This window comes from Micromys minutus (assembly GCF_963924665.1).
Source record: "Micromys minutus genome assembly, chromosome: 11".
NCBI lineage: Eukaryota > Metazoa > Chordata > Mammalia > Rodentia > Muridae > Micromys > Micromys minutus.
The window spans coordinates 17,635,711-17,649,991 of NC_137980.1; the positions used below are offsets into that span (position 1 = coordinate 17,635,711).

The following is a 14,281-nucleotide window of genomic DNA, read 5'->3' on the forward strand; positions in this document are numbered from 1 at the left end:
AGAATAATAATAGCATGTGATGATTTGAATAGGAAGGGCCCCCATAGACTCATGTGTTTGAATGCTTGGTCCATAGGGAGTGTCACTATTAGGAGGTGCGGCTATGTTGGAGTAGGTGTGGCCTTGTTGGAGGAAGCGTGTCATTGTGGGGGCGGGCCTTAGGTCTCCTATTCTCAACTCATGCACAGTATAACACACAGTCTCCTTTTGCTACCTGTAGATCCAGATGTAGAACTCTCAGCTCCTTCTCCAGTCCAATGCTTGCCTGCACGCTGCCATGCTTCTCACCGTGATAATAATGGACTAAACCTCTGAAATAGTAAGCCAGTCCCACCGAGATGTTTTCCTTTATAAGAGTGGTGGTGGTCATGGTGTCTCTGCACAGTAATAAAACCCTAAGACTCAGCTTTAGAAACATTTACTAAGCACTCAAAGGGACAATTTATTCCACAGCTCAAGCCTGAACACTGCTTCAATTGCAAGGACATCATTATCTGACAGTGTCCTCTCCCATCACCATGGCAATACGATTTCTTTTTTTGTATCTTTGGTATTACAGTAATCTCATTAACCTGCTGGCTTGGAAGACTCATTGCTCTGAAGACATGACACATAGGCTGCGTCTAATAAAACCGAGAAAGAGGTTGAATTTCAAGTCGGAGAACTTGTGATAAGAGCCCAACACTTTCTTGTTTCTGTTATGGATTTTGTATGGTTATTAAAATGCTGCTAACCAGGGCAGAAGGAATGGCTTAGCTGTTAAGAGCTCTTGATGCTCTTCTAGAGGACTCTGAGTCCAGTTCCCAGCATCCACACTGGGTGGCTCACAATAGCTTGTAAGTCTGACTTCAGGGGAGCCGAAGCTCCTACCTGTGCTCAAGAGGTACACACACACACAAAATAAAATAAATCCTAGAATGCCACTGGTTTCTTATAGTTTTTAGACTGATGATATTTGAATAATTTGTTGAAGTCTTGAACAAGAACAAACTATCAATTTTAGAATTCCATAAAACTTTTAGGATAGGAATTCTACAAAACTTTTAGAGTTAGCATGCTATTCTTAATAAGGAATCCAGCTGGAGTTGTCATAATGATTAAATGGAATTATAATCTGTGGAGAAATTTTTGGACTGCTGCCACCTGCCCAATCTTTCTTCCAGTCCACGGACATAATGCTTTTCTATTTATTTATGACCTCAATTTCAGTAACCATTTCAGTTCTCTGAATGTAAGTTTTTCATTTGTCAGTCCCCCCCACAATGACTCTATTGTTTTCGATGCTATTATGAAAAAGAATTATTTCTTAATTTTAATTCACTTTGGGTGGTTAAAATAATGGCCATACAATTGATTTTTGATTCTGTACTGATTAGATAATATTTTTCCAAAGACATATGGAAGGTCTCATGGTAGTCACGATGAGATAAGGTATTGTCCTAGGAGAATATCACTGTTGTCATGACACAAGGATGAAGGAGATCGTATGGGGACAGAGGCAGGGATTGGACAAACCAAGAACCTGAAAAATGTCAATAAACATTAGAAGCTAGTAGAGGCCAAGAGACAGTCTCCAGAGGACTCCAAGAGATGTTAGACTTCTCTCTCTCTCTCTCTCTCTGTCTCTCTCTCTCTCTCTCTCTCTCTCTCTCTCTCTCTCTCTCTCACACACACACACACACACACACACACACACACACAGTTAAAGAAAAACAGTTTCCATCGATTTAATCACCCATTGGGTGGGGCTTTGTTACAAGAGTCTCAGGAAACCAGGATGCTGCTAAACTTGCTCATTGGTTTTAATACTTTTATAGTGGAGTCCTGAAGGTATGTTATAAATGAGCTCATGTCATATCTCATCTTCCATGTGTCTGCCCTGGGCAATCCTGTCCCACGGTGAAACTGCTACATAATTACATGCATGTTAACACTGCAACAAAGTCAGTTTTATGAAATACGGTGTGACCTGGAACAGACTTGGTTGTTCCCATCTGGAAAAACCACTAAAACAAGAAAGTAGCAAATGACCCAGGCTGCTCATGTTCTCCTATTTATATTCTAGATGTGATTATCAGCACAGAATGATAGGGAAGCACTAGATAATAAATATGAATACAAATTTTTTCCTTTGTAGAAGATGAATGATTTTTTTTTAGCTACTCCAATTCATGGTATAATTTCATTATTAGAAATGGTAACTGAAACAAATATACACCAAAGTACTTTATAACAAGATTTAAGACAGACTTATTTCCTTCTCCTTCTCTGAAAACATATGTATGAGTAACATAAGTAAGTATACAAGTTACATTTAGGAACACACACACACACAATTATTGGAAAAGAGGCCATAAATTTGAGTAGTCTTGTTTTATTTTTTTGTTTGCTTGTTTTGTTTTTGTTTTGCTGTCTTTTTTTATGTAGCTCTGGGGTATCCTGGAACTCACTCTGTAGATTAAGCTGGCCTGGAACTCAGTGATTCCCCTGCCTCTCCATCTTGGCATCACTACCATGCAGCTGGAGGCCATGCATTTGAAAGAGAGCAAGGGGGGGGTATATGGCAGGATTTAGAGGAGGAAATTGAATCTGATATGTGCTCCACCCTCCCAGCCCCACCCTCCCCAATCCCTCCTCACTCCCCACCCCCAGCATAGCATTCTCACCACCACTGCCAGAAGGACCCTTCTCTCAGTTCTGTGCTAGAAGTCCACACCCCCTGTCCCCCAGCATCTCCTTCCTTTACACTCTTCTGTCTTTATCTGCAGGCACCTGAGGCTTTCCCAACTTCCAATCCCCTTATCTGATGACTCTCCCCCCTCTTTCCTGAAAAACCTTGACTAATGGTCCATCCTAGCCCTCAAGGTCCTCTGCTCTCTTGCTTTCAACATGCCATCCAATCCTGTGGGGTCAGTTTTACCTCTGTTCTGATTGACTTCTCCCCGATACCCATCTGTAGTGGTTTGAATAGGTATGGCCCCCATAGACTCATGGTTTGAATGCTTGGCTCACAGGGAGCGGTACAGTTAGGACATGTGGCCTTACTGGAGGACGTGTGTCACTATGGGGGTGGGCTTTGAGGTCCTGTGCTCAAGCTCCACCCAGTGTGGAAGAGAACTCCTGCTCGCAGTCTGTAGAGGCCAGTCTCCAGCTGCCTGCTGCCTATGGATAAAGATGTGGAACTCTTGGCTCCTCCAGCACCATGTCTGCCTGGATGCTGCCATGCTTCCTGCCATGATGACAGACTGAGCCTCTGAAACTCTAAGCCAGCCCCAACTAAATGTCATCCTTTATAAAAGTTGCCTTGTCTATGGTGTTTTTTTCTACAGCAGTAGAAACCCAAATGAAGACACTGTCTTTAGGGTTGGTTCTTTAGGCAGCCTTGGTACTGGCTTCCAAATGCATTCCTGGATGGTTTCTCTTAAACATCTTGATTGACATCTCACATATAATGGACATTTACTGGCCACCACTTATTTGTTAGGATCTGTTATATGTTAAGGGTCACCCGTAGAAAGATAGTGTTAGATATTATCAGTTCTTGCCCATATTTTCCTGTGCACAAGTTCCCCTCCTCTTACTACCTCAACTGAGTTGTGGTGTGAGAGGAGAGGAACATGAAAGTCCTGCCCCTAGCTGAGGAACTGTCAGTCACTGATCGATTCCAGGAGGCAGAGTATGCTGTGGAGTCTGGGGCCACCATGCATTTGTGCCTTTTCTCTGTCTGGTGTCTCCAGCCTCATTTCTACATTCCAGATTCTACCCAGAATTCTAAGCCAAGTTCAAATACTGTGCCTCCCTGAGGCCCTTCTTTAACCCATTCCTGCCTCAGATAGAATAAATCTGTCCTGGTTCCTGTAACTTGTGCTCAGAGTCTGTGTCTGGTTGGTCGTTGTATGTCACGTGATAGACTATAAAGCCTTGCACAGATTTATTCAGAACGTGGTGAATAGATGGACTGACCCTTGCAGGTATCCTTTCTGTGTGAGCGATGTTGTACTAACAGTCATTGTTAACTGAACTTCCATCCGTATTACAACTTTTTCTTTTTAGATCTTAATATTAGTTCTTTGAGAATTTTGTACCATGAGTTGGATTTTGACTGTATCCATCCCTCTTCTCACTCCTCCCAAACCCTTCCCCTCCCAACTCCTCTTCTTCTTTTCTTTTAACTCACTAAGTTCCCATTGTGTTGATGATGTATTTATGGATAAGTGTTCTTCAACTGAAGCATGGTAGAGCTAACAGTGGCCACACTCTGAAAGCCAAAGGATACCCTGTCTTCCGGAAGCCATTAATTACTGACAGGTCCTCAGCTGGGGCAGGACTTCATGTCTGTCTCCTCTCATACCACAACTAAGCAGGAAAGAAACAGAATAAAATGGAATCAAGGCACTGTGTGACAGCACCCGCTTCTCACCTGTATGATCTACCTCCCAGTGGGCATGTGTGTTTATGTGAAGTTGACTCCCACAGCAAGAGTTGGTTTGGTCCCAGTAATTATCCTGATCCATACAGTTTTCACACAGCTAGTCTGACACAATTGTGCCTTTCATATTTCTGGCCTAACTATGTTCTTCCAAGAAAACAAAATCACTCAGAGGAAATGCATTAAATTTCACGGGGCTGGATAGGCAGAGCAACATCTGAAGGAGTCCCACTGTAACTGCATCACCATGACACTTGGAGCAAACAGAGAGGAAACTGCTGGGCTGTATTATGCAGCTTAAAGCTACTCCTATACTAGCCTGTATAACAACTAGTCATGGCTAGGATATGACAAAATATAAATCCTTTCCCTCTGCCTACCAGGAATATAAGAACACAAATGGCAAGTGATCTGTGGGGAAAAGAGTCTCCATCACAGGGAGGGGGTCCAGAAGATAAAAGAACAGCCACAGACAGGGACCATGTCCCAATGAATAAAGAAGCTAAGATGTCGAAGCCTTAAGTCTACTTTGCATCAATTCCAAACTCTTAAATCATTTGTTTCCCGACCATAGGAAAAAAATTAAGCTGCTCATGTAAGGTTTTTAACCGAGGCACAGTCATTAGTCTTATCTGAGGATAGAGAAACAGATCTACAGTAATGGACCAAAAAGTGAAATTGCCGGCATCCTTCGCCCACTTGGCCACGTGTCTGGTGTTGATCTTCACGAATCTCAGATGTGTGTCCTGAGGTCCTGGATGGAGAGCTGAGCTCACATTCACTAGCTGTTTGCTTTGCAGAGCATCAAAGGATGACCCAGGCACAGTTCCCACGGCAGCACTGGTGGAGAAGGGACACGGCGGAGCACGAAGCACAGAGGCTGTGCTGAGTAGCCTGGGTGCGGTCTTACTTATGTGTCTGTTTTGTATTAATATTTCTGGAAACAAAAACTTACCATATTAGTTACTGCTGGGCGGCAATTCGGACCTCTTTCACTAAGCTATACCCCACCCTAAGAGGTTCTTATTTGTTTATGGTTTTGTTCATTTTTTATTTTTTGCTTTTACTTTTTTTTGAGACATTTAGAAAGTATATAAATCACCATTGATTTCCATAATTCTAGCAAAAGAGCTTTGGCTCTAATAGCTTAATTTATCCCCTCCCCCCCAAAAAAAACCCTCAAAACATCATTTAGCAAAAATTTCTACCAGCAAGTGACATTTTGATTTTCTGGTTCCACATAAACTAATAATAATTAACCACAGAATATTTGAGGTCTTATGTTAGCCTCCACTGGCTTTTAAGAAACATATTTCATCTGCAACCAAATCCTTCCCTCAGATGCTGCCCAGGGAGAGGAACCATGGTCACCAATCTGGCATACTCATGAGAGGTCAGAATGCCAAAACCAGGGCCCTGAATTATCCTGAAATTGCTTAGGGGATGTCGTAAGAGGAGCTGTCACTAAGTGTTGAGCTCATCTGGACGCTGAATTCTGGGAAGCTTCTGGCAACAGGCTCAGAAAGAGAGAAAGTAGCTCTCCCCCATCCTCATCTGTGAAGGGAATGATCATCAGTTCCAGCATCCTCTTGAACACAGGAAACAAATGACTGTAATGACTCTAGGTAAGACTAATCTGTCTGCTGTCTGTCTGTCTCTCTGTGTGTCTCTCCCCCCAGTGTGTGAGTGTGTGCATATTATGTTTTATTCCTGTGATGAGTTAAAATTTTCCATTCGTAATTGCTTCTATGGAATGGGCTCACATGGGCTCTAGTAGCAATCTATATTCTCACCCTATTCTTTCATTTGTTTTGTTGGTTTGGTTTTTGTTCTTGAGACAGTCTGTGTTGCCCAGGCTGCCTTTGAACCCCATTCTCTGGTCTCAGCTTCTCAAATGCCCAGAGTAAGCTTTGGACACATAGTAGACCATGCCCACCGGAGGATGGACCTGCTGTAGAATGGTGCACAGTGGAATGGAGGACATCCTGGTAGACCTACTGTGGGATAGAGGGCATCCCTGGTAGACCTACTGTGGAATAGAGGGCATCCCCGGTAGACCTACTGTGGGATAGAGGGCATCCCCAGTGGTGTGCAGCCATATCACTGTCCTTCCTAAACCCTTTGTATCAGTTACACATCGCCAGATGTTTTAAGAATGTGGCCTGAAGCTCTGTCTCCTTTCTGTCCTATCAGGTTGTTGGATGGAGGAGCACTTCGAAGGTTACTTTGGAAACATTTCTCTTCAGGAGAATGCAGAGGGCTGGAGGACATAAAACCCAGGACCATATTGGTGATAGATTGTTTAATCTTATTTTCTTGTTTGGCAACAATGGATCCAAATAAGATTTTGCTAGTATAGGCGTACAGGCTGTACTTCATGAGCTAATAATTCTAAATTCAATTAAGACCGAGGTGACAGCCAGGAGGCTAAACAGAGCCCGCGGGCACATTCACAGCACAGATAAAAACCCGTCAAAGAGACTTAAGTAGACATGGAGGACAAAGAGACCAGCGCCCAGGGGATACAGCTGTGGATCCCCAAATACAACAAATACTTTAAGGGTATACAGCTCAACAATCAAATTTCAGAGCACACTGAAGGTGCCAAATAATCAAAAAATTGGAATAAGCTTGAAAGAGAGGAACAATTGGCATCATTCTTTATCACCGGCTTATACACACCAGTCTACACAGCAACAATGGATTCTACATGTTCTGCCAGCAACAACACACAGTCAGCCATTGTTAACAATTATATATAGATTTTTCTCTTTTAAGATTCCCAGTCAGATCTACTCCTGACATATAGATATCGAAACTGAGGAATAAAGTTATTTAACTTACTTACCAATCATCCCACATCAGTAGATTTTTTTCCTATGTCTATCTGACTTCTTAAGCCTTTCATCTAATTTACTCCTTACACCACTGCCAGAGTCGCTTCCCCAAATTCTCATCCAACAGTCTATTCTTGCTTGCTTCAGGATAAAAACAAATCCTTTTCCTTCTTTGTTTTTAAAAATTTACTTTATTCATATGAGTACACAGTCCCTGTCTTCAGACACACCAGAATAGGGCATCGGATCCCATTACAGATGGTTGTGAGCCACCATGTGGTTGCTGGGAATTGAACTCAGGACCTCTGGAAGGACAGCCAGTGCTCTTAACCACTGAGCCATCTCTCCAGCCCCTCTAGGCCTCCCAACTGTCTGTTAACCCCAGCCCCAGGGAATCTGACAGCCCTTTCCTGACTCTTCAGACACTGCATTAACTGCATTCACATTTACATACACATTGTATGCTTTCAACATTCAATTTTCTTTATTTTTGTCAGTCATACATGTATACAGTGTGGAATAGTTATATTACCCCTCATTGTCTTCTTTTACCACCCCTTTCTTTCCCCACAAACCCAGTTTTTCTCCCAATTAGACTCCCTCTGGTAATTCCCTCCTTCAGCAATCATTAGCAGTCAACAGTGCCTTAAGGAAGGGTGAACTCTCTCAGGCACTTTCCCCATCTGTGATGGAAGGATGTGCAGGTATCCATAGCTGCTGTGTATTCGTGATGGCTGTGGCTATGCTGTGTCCGAGTGCTAGCATCCCACGCCATTCTTCCCCATTGTACAGTTCTTTAATTCAGTCCCTCTTCTACGATGTTCCCTGATCCTTGGGAGAAGGGCATTTCTGTTTTCTTCAACAACACTTACTTCCTATTGTTCAGTAGCCTGGTTCTTTCCCAATTAGGCTTTGTAAAATCCGTGCCCTCAAATTTACCACTGAACTTAACAATTAGGGATTCTAGTTGCAGTTTGTCTTGACAAAGTCAAGGAACCAGGAACTGGATTGCTTAATCATTAAATGACTCCATATAAATTATCAAGTATATTTCTTGAGCTTTCCAACAATTCTGTACCAGTCCTTGATGACCATGCTCTACTTATGGTTCATGAAAGCAGTTGAACTAATCACGTGACACTCGCTGCTTCACCAGGAGGACCTAAGATATAATAAGTCTATGAGTGAGAAGCCAGCCCCACTGATGGTGAGGGGAAGGGAGGGCAGCCAGCAGGGGGCTGGAGCTGGGGCATGGCTGCACCTGAAATGGTCACATCTCATTACCCTGTTAGATCTCAATGTGCTTGCTCACTAGCTTTAGGACAGGAACTAAGCAGTCAGGGCCCCACAGGACACCTTTAGCAGCATTTGCTCTGAGCCTCAGCAGGGAGAAGGATGGATGGCTGATGTCTGAGAGGAGCCTGCCCTGTAACCAAGGGCAGCGAATCTAAGATCTGTGCTCATGTCCCTACATTTTTAACCCTGCTCACTGTGTTTGTACAAAGCCATTGGCAGCAGTCAACAAATCAAGTTCCAGACTTCAAGGCTGGTTTCTGACTTTGCTATAAGACTAAGCATTATTTCCAGAGTCATTGTTGCCCTGCTGAAGGCCACTGGCACTGACACCTTGAATGCATTGGCTCCTGTCTCTTTGGTACTTCATTCACAACAGAGAGAAATGACTCATGGGCGTTTCAATCCTTACCAAAGGCCCCAAAGTGAAACCGCAGAAAATGGGAATTTTCTTTCCTGCTAAAAGCTGCATTTTGTATTTCCTGGTTCGACAATTTCCTAGTGTCCTGCTTTCTTTCCATTGGACAACTCCCATCCTCTTTCAAACTGATTGACAAGCCAGTTCTTTCTAACCACCTCTGGACTAACACTCATTTTCTCACTATTCCATTACATAGAATCTTGCCCCTTTATAAGTTTGTCCTGTTTTCCTTTTGGCCACGGACACTTGCTTCCTTGTCCTGGAAATCTGCAAAGATGTCTAATTCTTCTTCTAGACTCTAATTTCTCAAGGTAGATTCTCCCTCCCTCCTTCCCTCTCCCTCCCTCCCTCCCTCCCTCTCCCTCCCTCCCTCCCTCCCTCTCCCTCTCCCTCTCCCTCTCCCTCTCCCTCTCCCTCTCCCTCTCTCTCTCTCTCTCTCTCTCTCTCTCTCTCTCTCTCTCTCTCTCTCCATTTTCTCCTATATTTCTGGGGGTGGCAAACTATGCTTTGCATACTATAAATGCTTTAAAAATCAACTTTAGGGGGTGAATTACCCAAAAGGAAAACATTTATCCCCTGAAGAAACAACTCATTAGATAATTAAATATTTACTCTCTCTCCTTCCAGTCCAATTACCAATGTTGTCTGTACACACAGGCAAATGTACACATAGTATGCCCTAGTTACCCAAAGTCAGTCCTTTGGCAGACACAAACACAGGCTCAACTTCACAAATAATTAAAACATAAACTGGGTCATATTTTGTTCCTGGTTTTCCTTGAGAAAACTGGCATGATGCTCAGGAGCAAATGAAAATTTGTTTTGCAAATCCGTATCTACAGAAATGCCACCAAGCATGGGTCATATGTCTTCCTTTTCTGAATTTTGATCCCACTGCTCTGACTTAGTGTGACAATTATATCACAAAGCCATTATCAGATGAAAGGAGGATGGCAAAAACAATTTAAACGCTCATCTAAAGAGACTCTGTTAGAATGCAATTATGAGTGAAATCACAACGGCAAAATAATTGAAACGAAAGTCTGGAAGGCAGAATCATGAAACCATTAAAAAACGCCTGTGTTAGAGACTCACACCCTTGAGTGAAACCAGGTCCTCCTGGGGACACGGTATCAATTTACTAAAGCGGGCAACATTCATAAGCAGATGGGCCAATCCAGGTTCCTCTTTTCCTGCCGTGTTATCTTCAACTTTCAATGCCACCTGCAGATGTTGTGTCACCAGGTGCTGGCTTCTGTGATAGACTGATAAGGGAACACTACACACTGCTGTGCTCCTATCCAGCACCATGAAGGCTATGGAGGAAGGGCAAGCCTGGGTTAGGCTTTTCTGCTAATTCTCCAATGTAAACACTTGTGTCATAGATTGAAAAGGGTTTCCTTCCAAATACAAGCCTGTGATGGTTAGCTACCCGTGTGGATACAATTCTAAGGATCCGAATTTACACATTCTACTGATATCCAAAGTTCTTGGATAACCAGGCTCATGCCAATACGCTTGCCTGCCAAAGGAAGGGAAAAAATTCAACAAAGGAAAAACACAGTGTCAGACACAAGCAATCAGCTGAAATAATCAATTTGATGAATAGCTAAACTTTTCCCCCTGAGGCATGGAGATGTCTGAATTTTGATGGTTGAACACACAAGAATCTATCAGCAAAAATGTGCAAGTTATTCCTCCAACTTCCACCCTGTGGCCCCTCACAATCTGCTTTTTATGGATTTGGTTCTTTTACTCACACAGGAGGGAGCAAATATCCAGAGAGAGAGAGGGGGGAGCTAGTTAAAAAATATAAAAAGCTTTAAAGAAATTAAACAACATTGATCCTTAATGCCGATGTGATTATCTCTTGTGCTGCCAGAAAGTTAAGAAGCAACATCTGATCACATCAATCTCTTTCCATCAACGACTGTCATGTTATTTAATAAACTATAACACAAAACAAAATGATATGCTTTTTGTTTTCAAGCTTAATCTAAAGACATCTCTGGAAATAGAAACTAGCTATCTGATTTCTTTAATAGACTCCGAAGCATGAAAGAATTTTCATTCCTACAAACATATTCTTTGAGGTGTAATTTGTAAAAGGAATTTGAAAACTCTTCTGACTTAATATATCAGGGAGTTGACATGGACCCTTAAACTGTGTGCATTTCTCTAACTTATCTCAAGAGAATTAACTGCAGCTCCAAAAGATTAAAAACCTTGGGTTCATGGTGAGCTGGGTATAAAAATCAAATCTGATGTCTAGACACCTTACAGGAGACGTAATGCATCACATAGAATTGAGTTATTAATAACATTTGAAATAGATTTGAAAAATCATACTAGAGAATGAAGTTTGTCCAGCTTAGATACAAACCCTGAAAACAAAAGTTATAATCACCTACAGATAATTGGAAAAAAAAATAAGCAAACATTCTCGTGGATCATAGGCAAAAAGTATCAGCGTTTTAGACACAAATGACAGCATTAGATGTAATACTTGAAGTCAACATGTATTACTTTTATAGAATGGACCTCTATTGGAAGTGTCAAGTGGGTTTCCTATAAAGGTCTGGAAAAGAAACCCAGGGTCCTGCACATGTCTGGTAAGGGCTCTACCACTACACTACATCCCCCGTTCTACCCTTGACATCAGTAAAGCAGACGCCATTGTCCGTTTGTTCTGCCAAGCATCCACATGACATATAAGAATGTGTTGTCTCACCAATGGCTATATCCATAATGGAAACCCAAAGACTGCATTGCTAGTGATGCTGCAGTTATCTCCGTAGATTTTAGTGGTAAGAATGAAATTTGCATATCATGTATCGATGCACTTCCCTTAAATATCACATGACTTTTTCTAGAGTAGGTTAAAACACATTTCTCTAAGTTACCTTTAAAAATGCACACAACTGGGTGGTAATGACGGATAAATAAAACATGAGGAAATATTCCAAAAAGTTAGCTACAGAACCCACGTGATTCTATGCAGGTGCTCACTGCACAATCCTTCTCCTTCTTTTGTAGGTATAAGATTCTTTTTCATTAAAAAATATCTGGGAAAAATGCAATGCTCTAAATCAGTGAGTGGCTTTCAGCCTTCCCAATGCAGCTGTAACCCCTTAACACATTTCCTCACTTTATAGTGACCCCCCTAATCATATTACTTTTATCGCTACTTCAGAACTGTAACTTTGTAAACCCCTGATGCGCAGGATATCTGTCTGATATTCAACCCCTGCGAAAGGGTTATTGTACTCCCAAAGGGACCTTGACCCCTGGGTCGAGAACTGCTGCTCGAAAGACAGTTATCTATTCCATGCTCCATATACAAAGCATTTCAGAGCCGCTTCCCTGACACAAGGCACTCACCTAGCCATCCGGATCCCGAATTGGGGATGCATAGGTCTGTCTCCGCACTGGGTAACACGAAGCCCACCACAAACACCTCCACGCCGTCTGCCATGAGAGCCATGCCCAGCACGAAGAAAAGGGCCCACTGGAAACGACCGTGGCCACACTCTTGGATAATCAGCTCGTATTGCTGGGCGAGCTCTTCCTCGTCAGCCCTCCTCTCCGACTCCAGATCTCTGCGGTCCTTGTACTCATCTCCTTTGGGCTGTCCCATAGACACTATGCTGTCCTTCCCTTGGTTCGTGCTGGGGATGCCCTGGTACTCCCCTTCATAGATCTCATCCTCTTCATCGTGACCCTCAGTGGCCTCGCTTGAGCCTTCATCGTCATTGGCCTCCGCGTTGTAGGTTTCTCCGGGTGGGTAGTAGTCATCATCGTCATCTTCATCCTGGAACCGACTGTAGGACCGCTGCGTGTATTCATCCTGGGCCCGGTCCACTGCCTGGTTCACCTTCTTCACTGTCTGCTTCTTCACCTCTTTGGCAATGTCCTTGGCGCCCTTCATCAGCGAAGTCCTATCCTTGTAGGAGTCTTCCATTTTATCTCTGCCGATGGGTAAGGGGCAGCAGGGAAGAGTCCACGGAGTGTGTTCAGCAGTTTGGCTGTGACAGCATCACCCGATCGTGGTTCAGGATAGAGCTGCACAAGAAGAGCCAGGAGAGATGCACATTAATATTCTCCCTGTATTTCCTGCCTCTCAGCTCACCGTCCCACGTATCTACACAGAATGATGATCATGTGTACCTTTCTTGCTTGACCCCACCCCTCCCCCAACACACACACTCTATGCTGTTTCTCTGCCCAAGCAATCAGTGCCTGGAGCAACTAGCTAAGGTTGGAACTTCAGTTGTTGTTTTAAAAAGTTTTGTTCTTGGGATAATGTTACTCAGGTGTTCTACCGAGAGTGAAGCTAAACTACCTTATAGCTTTTAAAATACATACATCATGTCTCAAAAGGCTCCACCCCTCCACCCAACCCCCAAGACTCAAGGATCATCAAAGAAGAGAAAGCAGATAGATTTCAGAGCCAGATGAGTATAAGGAGACAGGTTCAAGACAAGTGACAAGAGGACAGCTACACATCTGAAATCACAGTGGCTGTGACAGCATACACACAGCCTGGGCACCATCAAGCTAGAAAATGTCCCGGCACGAAGACGTGGAAGGAGGGCAGGAAGACCCACTGCTAGCTGAGGGGCAACTGATCATTAACAGCTACTAGAAGACGCCGGGTCAATTTTCTTTAAGGCTTTTATGGCCTCTGGTTGGTCAACCATACTCCTGGACATGTCCTACATACACTCCAGTACTTGGGTAGCACAAACTGGACTCAGAGCAGGTGAGGTTTTGTTTGAGTTTTTTTTTTTTAAAGGAGGGTCACAAAGCTGGGTGGGTAGGGAGGTGGGGGTGGATCTGGAAGGAATCGAGGGAAGAGGAATGATTCTGATTCTCGTCAAAATAAATCATAAGAAATGCGTCAAGAATTAAAAATATATATTTAAACAGCCATAAGAATATACCTTGACTCACAAGGCACAAGAAACATAGACTCACAAAGCAAACACTACCTACTGTGAAGGCAGGGTGGAATGAAGCTGGAGCCCCTTCTACCTCAGGTTGGTTTCCTTGTTCTTTGTTGAATACTCAGACCATCCTTACTTTTTAAAAATTGTGTCCCACCCATCCCCACATTCATTGTTGACAAAGGACAAACCGAAGACTCCCACAGCACTCCAAGTAGATGCAAGTATTTCCCTTCCCCAGCTGTTTCATCCTTAGGAACTTGGCGTCTACTGAAATGATTTGAGGGGACATCAATCTCAGAAGCAGAACACATGTCTTGGTCATGGAGGCCTTCTGTTTCAGAGCCTAGCTCCA

At 43.2% G+C, this 14,281-nt stretch overlaps 1 protein-coding gene across 1 annotated transcript in view; it reads right to left on the bottom strand.

Annotated features, from left to right (window-relative positions):
• The window catches only part of SV2C (synaptic vesicle glycoprotein 2C), a gene marked incomplete at both ends in the record, with an annotated part of 109,553 nt that extends 96,612 nt beyond the window's left edge, over positions 1-12,941 (bottom strand). Inside the window, one exon of the mRNA XM_080925623.1 lies at positions 12,358-12,941. Within this exon, the coding sequence (XP_080781749.1) occupies positions 12,358-12,941 (584 nt within the window). The remainder of the gene's footprint in view (positions 1-12,357) is intronic.
• Between the last annotated feature and the right edge of the window lie 1,340 nt (positions 12,942-14,281).